At 36.9% G+C, this 17270-nt stretch overlaps 1 protein-coding gene across 2 annotated transcripts; it reads left to right on the plus strand.

Annotated features, from left to right (window-relative positions):
* Positions 1-1275: 1275 nt before the first annotated feature.
* LOC111871002 (RNA-binding protein 28) lies at positions 1276-16927 on the plus strand. Of its 2 annotated transcripts, none has more exons than XM_023863713.2 (12): positions 1276-1387; positions 4689-4816; positions 6311-6479; positions 6745-7007; positions 7641-7809; positions 9186-9483; positions 9879-10101; positions 11287-11461; positions 13212-13429; positions 13644-13793; positions 15392-15775; positions 16411-16927. In XM_023863713.2, the coding sequence occupies exons 3-12, from the start codon at positions 6476-6478 to the stop codon at positions 16522-16524; spliced, it is 1998 nt and encodes a 665-aa protein (XP_023719481.1). In that variant the 5' UTR covers positions 1276-1387; positions 4689-4816; positions 6311-6475; the 3' UTR covers positions 16525-16927. The 2 variants fall into 2 exon arrangements, with proteins under 2 accessions (XP_023719481.1, XP_023719479.1); XM_023863711.2 differs by lacking the exon at positions 1276-1387 and adding an exon at positions 3419-3662.
* The last annotated feature ends 343 nt before the right edge of the window (positions 16928-17270 follow it).

Genomic DNA, 17270 nt, shown 5'->3' on the forward strand with positions numbered 1-17270 from the left:
AATGCTACGTGATAGCTTGGATTGTGTCGCAAACGCCGCTCTTACCTCACGAGTTTGCGCACCTCCCACAGTGATTCAAGTGATTACTGAATATCACATATTACGGCATTATGCTTACCTCCGATGACATAATGTCATGACGGAAAACTTTATTACCAGTGAAATCGTTCCCTTCTTTTTCGTGGATGGATAGGCGTCCAATTCAGTGACTGCTTGGCATTTGTTTCCCCCGAATTTCCCTTCCTGGATAGGAATCAGAATATTATTATACACGAAAAAGGGGAAGAATTCAGGTGGAAAATTACCGTCCTATAAACGAACTGATTGTGGAATGTTCCTGTTTCAGTCATGTTAAGAGGTTGGCTGCCCTGTCACTGTGACTTACTTGTCCGGTGTACAAAATTAATGTATGTTTTTTCCCTGTATGAAGAGGTGTTTATAAATAATAAAGGGGTGTTATGTGTGTATGTATATATACATGTATGTGCAAGTTCTGATTAATTATCTGCCTGAAAATATATCTTAAAAGATTCAGTATGACAGTGCAAATGTTAGGCTTTAATGTGTGTATTATCCTCGACCGAGTAATGGCGAGTGCACAAAATTTAAAAACATGTTTTCTCTGTACGAAATAATTGCATTTAAGAATAGTGGGTGTGTAGTGAAAGACAATGTGTCTTTGAGGTTATTCTTTCACAGTTATTAATAGTCTTGTATGAAGTATGTACAGTGATCTGCACAAAATGTGTTTTAGTGGTTATATGGATAGTGAGTAAATTAGATTTTATGAGTGCATATTTGATATGACAGACTACAGCATGTATTTTTGGTATGTAACCTCTGAATATTACACGTGTGAGTAGGTTATTAGTGAGAATGATATACTTTTTTTTTCATTGGTATCAGTACTTGTAAGAAGAATGCGCAAACTGAATCTCTAGTTCCCTTTGAAGAAGTTATTTTTTGAATTTATATCTTAGTTCTGTGTAACAGAGTGAGGTTTGTATAATGTATGTTGTTTTTGTCACAATAATGTCGAGTGTAAAGTGAAGTTTAAATTCTCTAGTGTGACGTTATATTTTTGTGTGTAATATATAGAGTTAGGTGTAGTGATGTTTTATAGTGATTTCAAGAATGTTAAGATTTCCCCTTCGTCCACAGCGTATTCAAAAGTTTCCCTTTTTATTTACAAATCTTGTTTGCTTGAAGAATTCTTGCTTATAAGAAGGTGGAATGCTAAGTGAAACACGTGTTGTTATTGGTGTTATGCAGGCTTTTCGACAGATTTTCTCCAAGTACTTCAATTTCCACTGCAAATCTTCGTTCCAGCATCTTCTCTGGAATCACCGTCATCTAGGATTGGTAGACCAAGCTACAACTAGCCAAAGTACGAAATGGTCTCTCACTCCAATAAAAATAATAATAAATGAATCCTGTCCACACCTTGCCCCCTTGGCTCCATTTCTCCCAACATCCATCTGAATATTCTATTTGTATCCCCAACAAGTCCTTCAATTTATCCTACCAAAATGCCTTTGTATTCCTCTCCTGTGACTGTCATTCCCTTGGTTCTTTACTGTTTTTATCTTCTGGTGATTAAATTTAATTCGAGAATTATGTGGGAAATTGTTCTCTGACTCACATGGGTCTTGTTTATGTGTAGGTAAAAATGAAGAAGCATTACCTTATAGAGTTAGTAGAGAGTCCGTCGAGTGTAACAATTTGTAGGTCACTTTTTTAATATCACTTCTGCCTTACATGTTTCGGTTTGATACAACCATCATCAGAGGCACTTGCTATAACTATGGGAACACTGTCGTTGTTTTTGATGTCAAACCGAAACATGTAAGGCAGAATTGATATTAGAAAAGTGACCTACAAATTGTTACACTCGACGGACTCTCTACTAACTCTGTGATTGATAGTGTAACGGACCAAAAATGAAACAATTAAAAAATTACCTTATAATTTACTTGCAAAATTCAGGTTATCCAGCTCAGTGTGAAACTCTGAGAAGCAGAATCAGTATCAGGGTTGAATGTGGGTAGGACTATTTGTGTAATTTCTTTACCTATTTCAATTTCGTTACATTGTTATTCACTTTTGTTGTAATAGCTGTATTCCTTCTCTTACTTTTGCTATATAATCCTACCTGTACTGAACTGGTGAACATGAACATAAGATTTTCAATAATAATTTTTTTTCTTTAAGATATTATTATTAATTTTTGCTATATAATCTTATCCAGTACTGAACTGGAAGATGAACAGATACTAGATTTTCAGTATTCATTACATTTTTTAAGATATATTGCTTATTCCATATAATCCTTTCCATTACTGAACTGGAATATGAATAGATACCACATTTTCAGTATTCATTATATTTCTTCAAGATATATTATTATTTCTGCCATATTATGTTGCCCTGTACTGAACTGGAGAAGATGAATATATCATATCTTCTATCATTAAATGCAGTCTGAGGAAATTATGGAGTTTAATATATGTATCTCTGACGAAAACAGAATATTCTTAAAAGTTTCCCCACCTTCAGCTTTCCTAAATAAAAGTATTCCATGTATGTTACGGTTCACAGTGTTCAGTGTCTTTGGTTAAAGATGCGTTTCATGTGAAAGAAACGTTATAACTTTCCAGGCACTAGTGAGAAACTTTCTCCAGATAATTTGCAACCTAATCTCTTGTACTTCAGAACTGCAGAGGCTCTTATTCCGTTTTTTTTTTTTTTTGGAAAGGGTGGGGGGCCAAGTTTAATAGCACTTCACTCAAATCCAACCCAAAGGATATGGGTGAAGTGATATTGAACTTAGTTATGGAGCTGAGCCCTTTTTGAGAACCCGCCAATTTTATAGCCACTCAAGAATTTTCCAGCCTTTTATGGAACCCGAGATTCATTACTGTGTTCACAAGAGCCCTCCACTGGTTCCTATCCTGAACCAGATCAATCCAATCCATACCATACCCTACCATCCTATCTCTCTAGGATACATTTTAATATTGTCCACCCACCTACAACTTGGACTTCCCAGAAGTCTCTTTCCTTCTGGCCTTCCCACCAATATCCTATATGAATTCCTTGCTTCCTCCATTCGTGCTACATGCCCTGCCAACCTCGTCCTCCTTGACTAGTGATATTGAATTCAATTCAAAAAAAGAAATAGATTGGGGTGAGGGGGAACCTCTGCAGTACAAGAGATCTGGTTGAAAAAGTATTAATTGCCATTCTAGCGAAGAAAGGAATGGGGAGGGGGGGGGAAGCACTCAAATGAGTTGCTATGTAAGTATGCCTTCTTATCGATTGTGCTCTCGGCCCTGTCGATAATTTTCAATTTAGTTAATGTAGGATGCGTAGAGATGGCAGCAGCATTATACCGTGGTGTCATGTCGGCCATATTGCTGCCTACTAGGTATTGATCCGTGGCAGTAGCGCAGATGTGTATATTATGCTTAGTTTGTGCATTCTAGGTGTAATTAATCAAGAATTATAATGTTTTGTGGTATTCGGTATATTAAGTGATAGAGAATTTGAGTATTGATCGTTAGCAGTCTACATTCTAATGAGAATGAAATGACACAATTTTGTAGTTTAATGACGGCTTATTGACGTACCTGTACATAACCTCCCAAAAACCATGCCTCATAGTACGTATTCACACCTCTGAAACAGTATGTCTTAATACAGGAAACGATTAGTGTGTGGTATATATGTCATTGTACGAATTTTTGTGAATACTAAGAAACTATGCGTAATTCCAATTTGAATATGTCAGGAACTATATGACTTTCATATAATCTTTTCATTCTACGTAACAGCTTCATACAGTAGACACAATGGGAAATAATTAAGGCATTTACGTAACTTGTTAAAAACATAGTTAATGGAAGTCCTCGGAATTTTTACTACTTTGTTTTCTGAATCAAACCACTGGCGAAGGGCAAAATGTTAACCAAAATATAAATTGCCTTTTTTTTTTTTTAATTCAATTCAGATATATGTGTAGCTTTAAGATGTGGATTACAGTTTTTCTGCGTGTAACTTGAGCACTGATGTATTTTAAATGTGTGAACTGTGGTGGTGTTCTCTCATTTGCCCTCTTAACATCGTTAAAATCTAATGGGAGATATTGTTTTAGAATTTAAGTTTATGTACAAGTTAGAGCACTGTGAGTTATTGGATCCATTTCAGTGATTCAAGCCCTATTCTGTAGCTGTGTTCTATATATATTATGGTATGCCTGAATACTCAGAATTCACAATTTATGAGGTGATGAAAAGCAACTATTCTTCCAGAACAGTTCAAGAATAATACTGATGACTGCTTCAGATTCATAAGTTATATTTGGTAGCGTATAAGGTCACAGGTTAAAAAATGTGATTCCTTCATATTTTTTTATTATTTCACTGCTAAGAATTTTAATTTAAAAGTATCATTTATTACTGTTTCCAGAATTAATATCTATGCTAAGATTAGGGACAGATATTAGTTCCATTTATTGATCCCAACTCAGTAGGTTTCATACTTTTTTCTGACGATGGAAACAGAGACAGTGTTTAACGCTTTATCTTTCTGGCAAAAAGTGAGATGGTAGGAAGTGTGAAACATATGGGTTAATTTAATAACACACCTGTGTGGCAAATCTTTGGACTTATGGAGGCTTTTGTTGACAGAGGGAAAGAAGAAATTCAAAAACAAAGAAACAGCTCTCATAAAGATTGCAAAAAAGAAGAAGAAGAGATTGAAGGTGAAGTTAACACCCAACAAAGGAACACTTGTTATTAAGAATCTATCATTTAATGTGAGTAATGGTTAAAAAGTATTGTTTTCCAAACACCACAAGGTTGTTCAAGAATTATTTGAAGGGGAGACACACACACATATGATGAAACCCCAAATCAACCCCTCCATAGAGAAAAACATATGCTAAAAATGGATATGAAGATTACAGTCTTTTGGAAAGTCACTGTGTAATTTGGTAGATTGCATTTTGCATTTGGAGGTACATGATGCTTCCATCTTTAGGGTAGAACAACCCTGAAATAGGAAGCACAGGTTAGTCCAAAATGTCAGTACCTATGTACCCAAACTATTGGGCTTGTACCTTCGATGACTAAAGCTTAATGTGCACCTTAATGAGCACCTCAGATCTTGTATATAGGCTGTGTGGTTGCATTTTATGCAAATTTGAATTGTGCATGTTGTAAATACTGTGAAGTAAAAAATATTAACAAAGTCTCACTTTATGTTCCGAGTTTGAAATAATGTGAATGTCAGAAGTTTTGCAAGAATCACGTATGTGTTTTAAAACTTGTCTTGAATTGTGTGAGGTCTTCAGGGATGCATCTTTGCATGGCATGCTGCTGAACTGTACATAACGCTTGTCATATGTTTTAAAACATACAGCTTTGTTTTATTGAACAGTTCTGATAAACTTTTCATACAGTTACTTTGCAACATTTTGTATTTATTATTAAGATGGTGTCTTACTTTTAGTTATATACTATAAAAAGTGTATTAAGACTTTCTTCACGTAGAATTTACTTGTAATGTACTTCAGATCAGAACCACATCTTCTAATCTTTATTAACTTCATGTTGCACTATTGCAACAGCACATATGCTTGGTCAACTTGTCTGAGCATTGCATGTTTTCACAGAGTTAAAATCCAGCTGGCAGCTCTGTAGTTCTGAGGAATTTAGAGTATCCTATTCCTGAATTATCCATGATAGGTGGGTCCCTTGTCACTATGGCATGGCGTGACCTTGGGTTGTGAATGGAGGAGTTGGCCTGCAGATATGGAGGGTTGCTGTGTATATATTGAATAAACAGTCACAGACAGCTGACAGGAGGTGATCCTCAATCTTTGGAGCTGGATGTGGTGCTAGCAACCCCTCACCATAAAAAAGTAATTCTGTTATGAAATGTCACACAGTGCCTCAGACTTGGACAGACTCTATTTTATAAACAACTTAAGAGGGGAAACGACTTGAGATTGGTAGAGAGATAGGATTGGGTGGTATGGAGTGGATTCATGTTGCTCAGGATAGGGACCAGTGAAGAGCTCTTGTGAATGTGATAATGAACTTTAGGGTTTCATAAAATTTTGGGAAATTCTTTAGTAGCTGAGTGACTGAGAACTTCTTGAGAAGGACTCATTTCCATCGAGTTAGTTACTTATTCCTATGTTATAATTGTTAAGCGACTTTGTTGATATTAGGTATGTCTAATGTTTGCTTTGTGTTTAAAATAATCACCGGGTGTTTTACTAATTAGCTATCATTTGTTTCATTAGGCAACTGAAGAAGGTGTCAAGGAATATTTTAGCAAGTTTGGGGATGTGTGTGAAGTAAAAATTCTACAAAATGATTCTGGTAATCTTGTTGGCCGTGGCATCGTTCAATTTACTAAAGAGAAAAGTGCAGTGAAGGCTATCAAACGATGTAATGGAAAAGATTTCATGGGTAAGAAATGGTGGTAACATTTTATTTACATAGCATTAGAGAGAGTGGCGAGATAAAAGTATATATGTTATTTAATAGAGAAGTAAGGTTTCTTAGAAACAATTAATAGAAGAAACCATCATACATTTCATATATCCTGTGAACTTTATGAGTAGCGAGCAGATAAATGAGAAAGTAAGTTACAAGTTATGTTTCTTGCAATAATTCTCTGAACTGTCATGAAATTATAGCAAATATTGATTATGGAATGTACTGTTGCTTGCAGAGCGGAAGATAGTCGTTGATTGGGCTGTACCACGGTTGCGAAAGGAGAATAATACTGATGTGTTGCTGAAAGTGAAGGATGAGCCTGAGGAAGATGTTGCATTAAAAAAGGAGAAGTCTGAATGTGTAGAGGAATCCAGTCACGTTGGAAAGAAGCTTAAGGTTTCAGTTAAAGAAGTAGTGCAGAATATAGAAACCAAGAAATGTAAGAAAAATAGAAATGCCAAGAAGGGCCGACTTATTGTCCGGAATTTGCCTTTCAAGGTGAATAGAGCAGTCAGTCTATATTCTACTACATCTCTTTCTGATCTATAGGTCTTATTCATTTCCACTGTAGAAATGCATGACAGTTCTCTTAAGTACAGTATAAAATGCATGTTTCCGAAAATTTGGTGTTAAAGGACTGTACAAAAACAAAGTCCATGGCATGTAGTCCACAAGCAAACTATACCGACCAAGCAACCGCCATTTGTCAGCGAAGTTAGTGCCAACTTTTGCAGATAGAGGGTATCGCATTGTCAGCACAATGGTTCCCCACGGGCATTAATCTCGGTTTTCTAGACTGGAGCCACTATTTCCTTGAAATATCTCCTCAGTTATCCTCACGAGGCTGAGTGGACCCCGTTCCAGACCCACTACTTCGCAGAAAATCTGGTAGCGCCGTGATTCGGACCCGGGACCTGTGGATCTCTAGCCAGGAGCTCTGACCACTAGACCACAGAGGCAGTCTTAAAAGGACTCTACTGTATTTGATTTATTTTCCAGACATTTGAAAGCACATCTAAATCACTGCTTCTATGAATATGTTAATTTTATCAATGTGTATATATAATCTGTTAATGACACAACTTTGTAACATTTGATGGCATAATTCTGTTTTTTTATTTGTTTGTACAGGTAACAGAATCAGTTCTCCATAAACATTTTGAGAAGTATGGAGAAATTACAGAGGTTAACTTGCTTCATAAAGGTGATGGGAAACTTGTGGGTTGTGGATTCATTCAATTTGCAAAGAAGAATAGTGCAGCTAAGGCTATCTTGAGTTGCAGTGGGAAACCTCTGCTGGGTGAGTGTATAAATATTTAAAACTATACAGACTAGACCTAGATATAAATGGGTGGATAATACTGAAATGGTTATTATTAACTCTTTCACTCTCCTATCTGACACAGGTAACTTATTGGTGCTTTATCCACACAGTTAAATCCAATCAAAGTCTGATAGTAGCACACTGTGACAAGCCAAAATATTTCTCTTTCAGAACATGCTATGACTTCACAGTCTTTTCTACTGTTACCATATTCCCATTTAAGGTTTGCCAAGTGTCCAGGTCAAGAAACGTGGATCTGTACCTCCCCTCACCCATATATGTATTTTCATTGTGTAGTGCTTAACTAAACACAGTGACAACTTTACCTTTACGTTCAGGATCACTGGATTTGAACGCTCAACTGAGGAAAATTTTGAATTGAGGAAATTTAAGACTGACATTGACTTCGAGCAACAGAAATTGAGCATTAAATTGGGAAAAGCTCAAATGGAGGAGCATTAATTGAGCCTTCTACTGAAGCTACCTTTGTGATTTCTTGGACGTGTGTGGAGATTGTTTGCTATTCATATCTTTACACTGCAATAGTGCAAACTGTTAGTGTACTGTAAAAGAAATGGCTGGGCCAGGATATAAGTGAGTGGCAGAGAGGAGGGGGGTTTCCAGGTATCTGCTGGTTTCGACTCACAGTAAGGCCCAGCGACAGTCTCTTGGACACAGGAATTAACACTTAGGTTTCCTAAAAGATAAGAAATTTCTTGCCTATATGGGATATTATTTTTGCTTAAAGAAAGTGTCTGGTCCATGTAGTTTGTTAGTTATAAAATAATGTTTGTGATATTCTAGAAACTGGAATAGTGTAGTTGGCATAGCGACTAGCTATAGGCTGGACGACCGAGGGTTTGGAATTAGAGTCCCGGTACAGTCAAGAATTTTCTCATGTCGTCCAGACCGGCTCTTGGGTCCACCCAACCTCCTGTCCTTTTGGTACCAGATCTCTTTTCCCAGGGGCAAAGCAACATGGGCTTGAAGGTGACCACTCACCTCCAGCTAGTGCCAAGGTCTAGAAAATGTGGATCTATACACCCACTTCCCCATACACCTTCATGGCATAGTGCTTAATTAGTTAAGCACAGGGACAACTTTGCCTTTTTGTGACATTCTGTATTATCGTTACAATTCTACAGAAGGGCTTAGATATATTATATTTAATAACAATAACAAATGTATTACAGAGTTCTCTCTCCAACTTATAAGTAACCTCAGTTGAAGTGTCTAAGATTTAAGGCTACCGTGATACTGGGGATTTACATTGTTGTCTGGTTTATGTTAGTGTGTAGTGTGATACGTGGTTACCAACGTCACAACAGGATACTGTAATTTTTTTCATACAGGACGAACAATAATTGTGGATTGGGCTGTACCAAAATCTGTATTTACAACAAATGAATCTTCAACCAAAGAAGATATTGAAATAAAAGAGGAGGATCCAGGTGATGTTAAAGAGACTGTGAACAAGTCAGCTTCAGATGTTGAGGGCTGTGATGCTCAGCCTGTAGAAATCAAGACTGAACCACTCTCTGATGAATCAGAAAAAGAAGAAGGAGGTGACAGTGATAGTAAATCTGATACAAGTGAAAGTTCAGATAGTGAGGAACAAGACGGGGAATCAGTCGAAGACACAGATGATGAGTGAGTTTTAAAACTTTAGCACATGTACATGTGTGCATCCACACAGACACACACACACACATTAAATTGTCTTGATCCTAGAAGTGCTGGTTTTAATTCCTACTGAGCCAAACCCCCATTCTGGGGTGTCAGAGTTGCTATTCTTTCTTGGGTAAATAATGTATGTAAAGCTGCCAGAGAATTTGCAAGGAAAAGATTCATTCCAGATGTTTTTTACGATGTATTTTGAATAAAATGTCACTTGCTGTCAGATACAGATATGTTTGTAAACATTGGAAATTTTAACATTTGGCACTTATGGGGTTAAAGACCTGTACATCAGTCAACACATTGTAAAGACTTTGTTTACAACTATGTTAAGCTGAACAATAAAGAAACATACATTTATGTTTTAGGTCAGATGTAAAACCTAAACAAAAAGATGACATTAGAAAACCCAAGATGATTTCCAATGATGTTTCTGAAGGACGGACAGTATTCGTAAAGAATGTTCCATTTTCAGCTAATAATGATGATCTTAAAACCTGTATGGAACAGTTTGGTCCAGTAATTTATGCTCTCATATGTATAGATCCTGTAACAGAACATTCAAAAGGGACAGCATTTGTAAAATTCCAGGTATGCCAGAATTTCATTTGTGGAAGTATCATATTTCCTGGTATATAAGGCACATAATGGTTTAGGAAGAAAAAACCAAGAAAAATCCTTTCAGAACTGCATTTACATATGGGATGCATCGATTTTTAATGTCGTTTTATGGAGGAAAAATAATGGTTATTATACACCAGGAAATACAGTAGTTTTGTGTTCATTTTTTAAAGGATTGTAGCACTGGTTGGAACATTACATTGAAATGATGTTAATGAATGCAAAATAATGTCCTAACAGTAGAAATTATTGGGTCAGCAGTTCATCTAGCACATGTAAATCGGTGGTCTTTCAGTTTCTGGTGGCCAAGTAATGGACTTTGTTACTACCGGTTTAGTTGGTAATTATTCTGTGCGGTTATGCAGCTTGGAATGTTTCCTCATCCTTCCATTCTTCTTTTCTTTCTTTTGCCACCTCTTTCTCTTCTTCCTTCAGTTCTTCCACCCTATCCTTCTGTTGTTATTCTACCTTGTCACTTTTCTTCTTCAGCCATTTATTCTCCTCCCCCTCTCCCTCTACCTCCCCTGCCCTAATTCTTGTTCTTTTTGTGCCATTTCCATTTGATATGATGCAGTGAACAGCAAGTTAGAAGTTTATAGCAAGTTAGAAGTTTATCTGCATTGAAACAGGAAGAATATATATGGCTGTCTGAACTGTTATGAAGAGTGAATAAGATTCCTGCTGATGACCCATGCCAATATGATTGGTAGGTAATACCAGTGATGCACTCTATGTGACTCTCTGAATTAACTTTGTTTTCTCTACACTTCTGTCACATGTCTCGTTATATTATTTTGATTTTCACCTATTGCTGATAAAGGCATTCACAACTAAATACTATAAATAGTGAAATGTCAGTTATGATTACAGTCTTCTGCAATGCACCACTAAATAGTAGCACTCTACCTGCCTACCACACTACATGATGTCACACTGCAAATAATAATCTTAATATTCATTATTATGAGTATATCTAATCTCAGATATCAGTGAAGTTTATATCAAAAGCTGAGGGATAATTCTGTACTGAATTCTGTTGAAATTATTAGAATTTTAAAGGTTAAAAATGTACAGATGTGGTGACACCAGAATGTGTCATTTCCTTCCACAGGCAGGCAGAAAGAACATTATTAATGCCAGTTGTATATGTTACAGACAAAAGAGAGTGCAAAGCTGTGTTTAGCTGCAGGCACAGAATTGTCACTGCTTGACCACACTCTGGATGTGTACGAGGCTTTGAACAAGGACCAGCTTCAGCAGAAGACAAACCTGAAGCGTGACATACAGAAGAATAAAGACAGCAGAAATTTGTACCTTGTCAAGGAAGGAGGTTAATTATCTTAGATATCAAAGAATAAATTCCATTTATCCTGATCCTTCAGGGTTTCTGTCTTATACAGGCTGATGGATTTAATATGTCCAGTCTTTTCTTTCTTCTGACAGTCCTTTCTTTTCAGTATCTTGCTGTATCTTTGCGCTCTTTTTGATGTGTTCTGATACCTAAGCCTAACCACCTTGGTCTGTGCCATTACATAGGTGTCTTTCCTTTAAAGTGTAATTCTGGTGCCCTTCTCTGTATCCATTCTTTTTGCATGACCAAACCATTTTTATTGCTCCACTTCTGCCTCTGTTAACAAATTTTCTCCATTCTCTAAGAATTTTGTTGCTAACTTTGTGATCCATTAAGTTACCATGTTTAATTTTATGTGACTTTTATGTTTGTTCTGTCACTTTGTTGTCAGTTTCCATCCAGTATTTATTTTACCTAGGGGTACACGGTAGCGTAGTTGGTTGAGGCACTATGCTACAAGCCGGAAGGTCGCTGGATCGAATCCTGATGAGGTGGATTTTTTCAATTGCCCTAATCCTTCCAGCAGCACTATGGCCCTGGGGTCGACTCGGCCGCTAACAGTATTGAGTACCAGGAATATTCTTGGGGGTATAGGGCCGGCACGTAAGGCTGACAACCTTACCGCCATCTATGAACTGACTGTCTAGAAAATTATCGGGGAATATCACTGCTATCAACTTCATATAAAATTTTGGTCTAGAAGTAAACACAGAGAAAACTAAGTATATGTTACTGTCTCGTCACCAAAATGCAGGGCAAAATCATGACATAAAGATAGGAAACAGGTGTTTTGAAAATGTTGCACAGTTCAGTTATTTGGGAACAACGATAACAGATCAAAACCTTATTCAGGAGGAAATTAAGAGGTGATTGAACTCTGGTAATGGTTGCTACCATTCAGTCCAGAACCTTTTGTCTTCTCGTCTGTTGTCCAAAAACATAAAAATTAGAATGTACAAAACTATAATTTTGCCTGTGGTTCTGTACGGGTATGAAACTTGGTCTCTGACATTAAGGGAGGAACATAGACTGAGGGTGTTTGAGAACAGGGTGTTGAGGAGAATATTTGGACTGAAGAGGGATGTAGTGACAGGAGGTTGGAGAAAACTGCATAATGAGGAGCTTCATAATTTGTACTCTTCTCCAAGTTTAATTAGAATGATCAAGTCAAGGAGGATGAGGTGGGCAGGTCATGTAGCACGAATGAGGGAGACAAGCAATACGTATAGGATATTTGTGGGAAAGCCAGAAGGAAAGAGACCACAGGGAAGACCAAGGTGTAGGTGGGTGGACAATATTAGAATGGATCTTAGAGAGAGAGGATGGGATGGTATGGACTGGAGTAATCTGGCTCAGGATAGGGACCAGTGAAGGGCTCTCATGAACACGGTAATGAACCTTCGGGTTCCATAAAATGCTGGGAAATTTTTGAGTGGCTGCAGAATTGGCGGTTCCTCAAGAAGGGCTCAGCTCCATGAGTAAGTAAGTAAGTAAGTTATTTTGCCTTTCTGAGAAGCAGGAATTGAAAAATTGTGCTAAATTTACTTGCTAAACTAAAAATTCTGTAACATCTTAAAGCTTCTGAAAAATGTTACCTTATGGTTATTATTATTTCCTCAGTTTTATACTGGCTTTTCATTTGGAACTTGTCAGAGCTTAATAGAATGTCAGGCCTCTCACAAGTCCTGTAGACTGACAGAATAAGAATACTAACAGTTTCTTTCTGCAGTTATCTTGGCTGGGAGCAGAGCTGCAGCGGGTGTGTCTGTGGCAGATATGGAGAGGCGTCTACAGTTAGAGCAGTGGAAAAGCCAGATGTTACGTAACCTCAATATGTTTGTATCTCGGTACCGCTTAGTGATTCATAACGTGCCTCCATCTTGGAATGATGCCAGGTTGCGCCAGCTGTTCCTCCAACATTCTGGACCTAAGGCAGTTATCAAGGAGGTTCGTATGCACTGGCACTGATTTTGACAAAAATGTGCACTTTGGTTTTCGGTCCATGCACGAATGCGAGTGACATATAGTGATGAGTGAAGGTGGCATGAATGATCATTATCAAAGGTGTCAGTATTTGAGGGAAGAAAATGTTAATTGTTTATAATGTCTACGGACCAAGTATGATTGTTTCTAAATTTCAAAGATTTTAACTTTGTTTCAGGCTCGAATTATGCGTGACATGAAGAATGTTGATGCCCAGGGGATTGGTAAATCCAAGGAATTTGGTTTTGTTTCCTTTACAACCCATGAACATGCATTGCAGGCTTTAAGAAATATTAACAACAACCCAAATATATTTACATCATCCAGGGTAAGGATTATTCTTAGGTGGAGATCTCTGTACATGTCTTTCTTTACATTTTCTTTCAGAATATTAGCAAAAGTAGTAATATCGTAGTTCTCCAATAGTAGGAAAGTCCGTAAACAAATATTAAGAGAGTGAAACTCAAGTTAGGGTATCTTAGAGGAGCAGTAGATTTTAACACTAAACTGAAGAAAATCTGAAATGGAGGAATTTAATGTTGAGATTATTGACTTGATAACATCGAAAATGAATGTTAAATGAAGGGAAATCTTAATTTGAGGAGTGTTAAATGAGGGTTCCATTGTATTTTTTTTTAAGGAACAAGACCATCATATACAAAGCAAGATTCTGCAGGGTGGCACAAAGATAGCACTACATTTTTAAGTAATTTTGTGGATTGCCGTTACATGTGGTTTTCTGGGTTTGTGTGTCCAGCAGAATATGAGTAAGCAGTGCTCTGACTTTGATTGCTTGTGGAAAATGCCGGTTGTGTGGTACTTATGCTCTAATTAGCTCACACACACTTGCAAAAAAAAAANCTTACATTTTGTTTCAGAATATTAGCAAAAGTAGTAATATCTTAGTTCTCCAATAGTAGGAAAGTCTTTAAACAAATATTAAGAGAGTGAAACTCCAGTTAGGGTATCTTAGAGGAGCAGTAGATTTTAACACTAAACTGAAGAAAATCTGAAATGGAGGAATTTAATGTTGAGATTATTGACTTGATAACATCGAAAATGAATGTTAAATGAAGGGAAATCTTAATTTGAGGAGTGTTAAATGAGGGTTCCATTGTATTTTTTTTTAAGGAACAAGACCATCATATACAAAGCAAGATTCTGCAGGGTGGCACAAAGATAGCACTACATTTTTAAGTAATTTTGTGGATTGCCGTTACATGTGGTTTTCTGGGTTTGTGTGTCCAGCAGAATATGAGTAAGCAGTGCTCTGACTTTGATTGCTTGTGGAAAATGCCGGTTGTGTGGTACTTATGCTCTAATTAGCTCACACACACTTGCAAAAAAAAAACATTTTCTGTGGCAAATCACAACTGAACTTAAAATTATAATGTTTCATTTGCACCAATATGATGTCAGTGTAACATTGTAATGTTATAAATATTTTTAAACGTTCTTTGTACCAAGTTTATAAAATTAATTTATGATGTCCATCCAACCTTCTCTCTCTATCTTTCATCTCTTAGTGGATTTTTATGAAGTGATGGAGCATCAGGACCAAAGTTATGGACCAATTTCATTTCAGTCCATGCTAGTCCATTATTACTAATGTCAAATGAAACTTATAAAAATTAAAACTACTATCTTGTAGGGTGTGATGCAATGTAGCCTGGTAGAAGGTTTACCAACATTTCAGTAGTTTCTACTCTGATGATAAAGGTCATTTATTTCTCTAAAACATTGAATCTTTCTACCATTGTATCATGTTCTGTAAGACAGTAATCATCATATCTATTATTACGAGAACTTCGCATCTTACTGTATATCAGTCACATTTGGTAAAGTGTATTATACAGAAGAACTGACACAATACATAAATGTTTCACAATTTTTAATTGATTACACTGATGTATTAATTTTTAACAGAGACCAATTGTGGCATTTTCCATAGAAAACAAGGCTATCATGAATATAAAACAAAAACGCTTGGAAAAAAGTCAAGCCAAGAATCCATTGTATAGTGGTCAGCATGTTGGTAAATGTGCTAGTAAGACAGGAAAGTCATTAAGGAACAATGAAGATCCAGATGAAAGAAGAACGGGGAATGACACTATAATGACAGAGGAAACGGAAGAGTTTGTGGGCATCACAGCAAAACCAGGAAACAAGAAGCTACGTACTCGGTTTGGACTCAAGACCCAAGCTGAAATCCATAAGCAGTCCCTGCACAAAGACAAACACAGACAAAAGATAAAACGCAGATTTGACCAGCAGAGACGCAGTATGAAAGAAAAAAAGAAAGATCCACAGGTTAGTATCAAAATTCAGAGCCTTAGAACGTTTAAAATATTTAGGTCACAGTGCCTTCATCTTCTGAAATGGAGTAGACTGGAACACTGGCCTCATCGGTGAGGCACAAGAAAGTTATGTACAGTGAAACCTATCTGTGTTGGTTACCTGTGGTTCCACTTACACCCAGCCAACTTGCATAAAATAATGCTAACATTTCCCATGTTTGTGTCTGGAGTGACTGCATAATTAACTGTTTTGTATTAATTTTGATACCATATTGGGTTTGTTGAAGCTCTTATTTTATTTTTGAGCAGACTGCATACTTATCATCAAATTGATGAACCTGAGATGAATGTGAATAGTATAGAGGTACTTTTCTGCAAGGGAAACTTAGAAAGGTTAAAATATGTAGAGAAGCATGGCAAGAAATGGATGAAGACGTGCAAGATACAAGGTAGATTAGGTTGGTCATGTGTGAATTAATACATTCTTTGCATGCAGCTGCAGGTGGCCATCTGCCACAGATTTCACTGTGTGTGAGGTACATATAGTTCTGAGATTAAAGGAATATGGAACTTAACCTTACATCCTGACATAAGTCAGGATGGTATATCACATATTCACAGGGATGACTCTTTTGTGTGTATTTTCAGCCGAAGAAGGGAGTTAAAAGAAAACTTGATGAGGATGATACAGCATTCAGTAACCTGGTGGGCCAGTATAAGAAAAAGTTGATGGCTGCCCCTGTAAAGAAGTGGTATGACTGAAACTGTGGATGTAGTACATGTTTCATAAACATACTGCAATATAGACCGTGGTTATCGAGTTCCAGTGTGAAGGTTCTCTATTGTTAAAGATTACTTTTTTGTGGGATACGATACCATGAAGTCCAGTAAATATGTACCAAGATTTCATAGGAATATGGTGCCTCCATCATTGGGGTAGAAGAGAGTGGCATCTTAAGCCCTGAGGATGAAGGTAGCGTGTACTTTAAAAACCTTGGTAGTTACTTACCAAACTACATACTGTCACATCCCAGAAGAGGGTGAGAACCCCAAATGTTATGTTGTATGATGTACTTTATTAAAAGAAGCGTTGTTGTATGTGAACAGTTACAGCACTACATGTAATTTGGAGTCCATCTGAAATATATCTGAGCTTGCATCATCATTAGACTTTGGTATAAGTCATTATTAGAAGTCTGCTAGATGTTGTTTTCAAACCAAATTCATCATATTGAAGATCTGATTTAACACACAGGACTTTTCTTCCATAAGGTTGCTTACTCGAGGTATAACATACCCTCAGAGATGTCTCAAATGGACAATATGGGAATGTAAGTCTTCTTCCTCCTCTGTCAGTTCCATAATAACTTCATGACACAGAGTCGTTCTTGAGAACCTAATAGTCATCCAGTTATCAAACAAATTCCTTGCTGTTTTCCTGGAATGAGAAGGTTTGCCGTTTGTATTCACAAGAAGCTACCACTAGACTTTATTCTAAACAAAACTAA

The sequence above is a fragment of the Cryptotermes secundus genome, unplaced genomic scaffold, assembly GCF_002891405.2.
Source record: "Cryptotermes secundus unplaced genomic scaffold, Csec_1.0 scaffold1522, whole genome shotgun sequence".
Taxonomy (NCBI): domain Eukaryota; kingdom Metazoa; phylum Arthropoda; class Insecta; order Blattodea; family Kalotermitidae; genus Cryptotermes; species Cryptotermes secundus.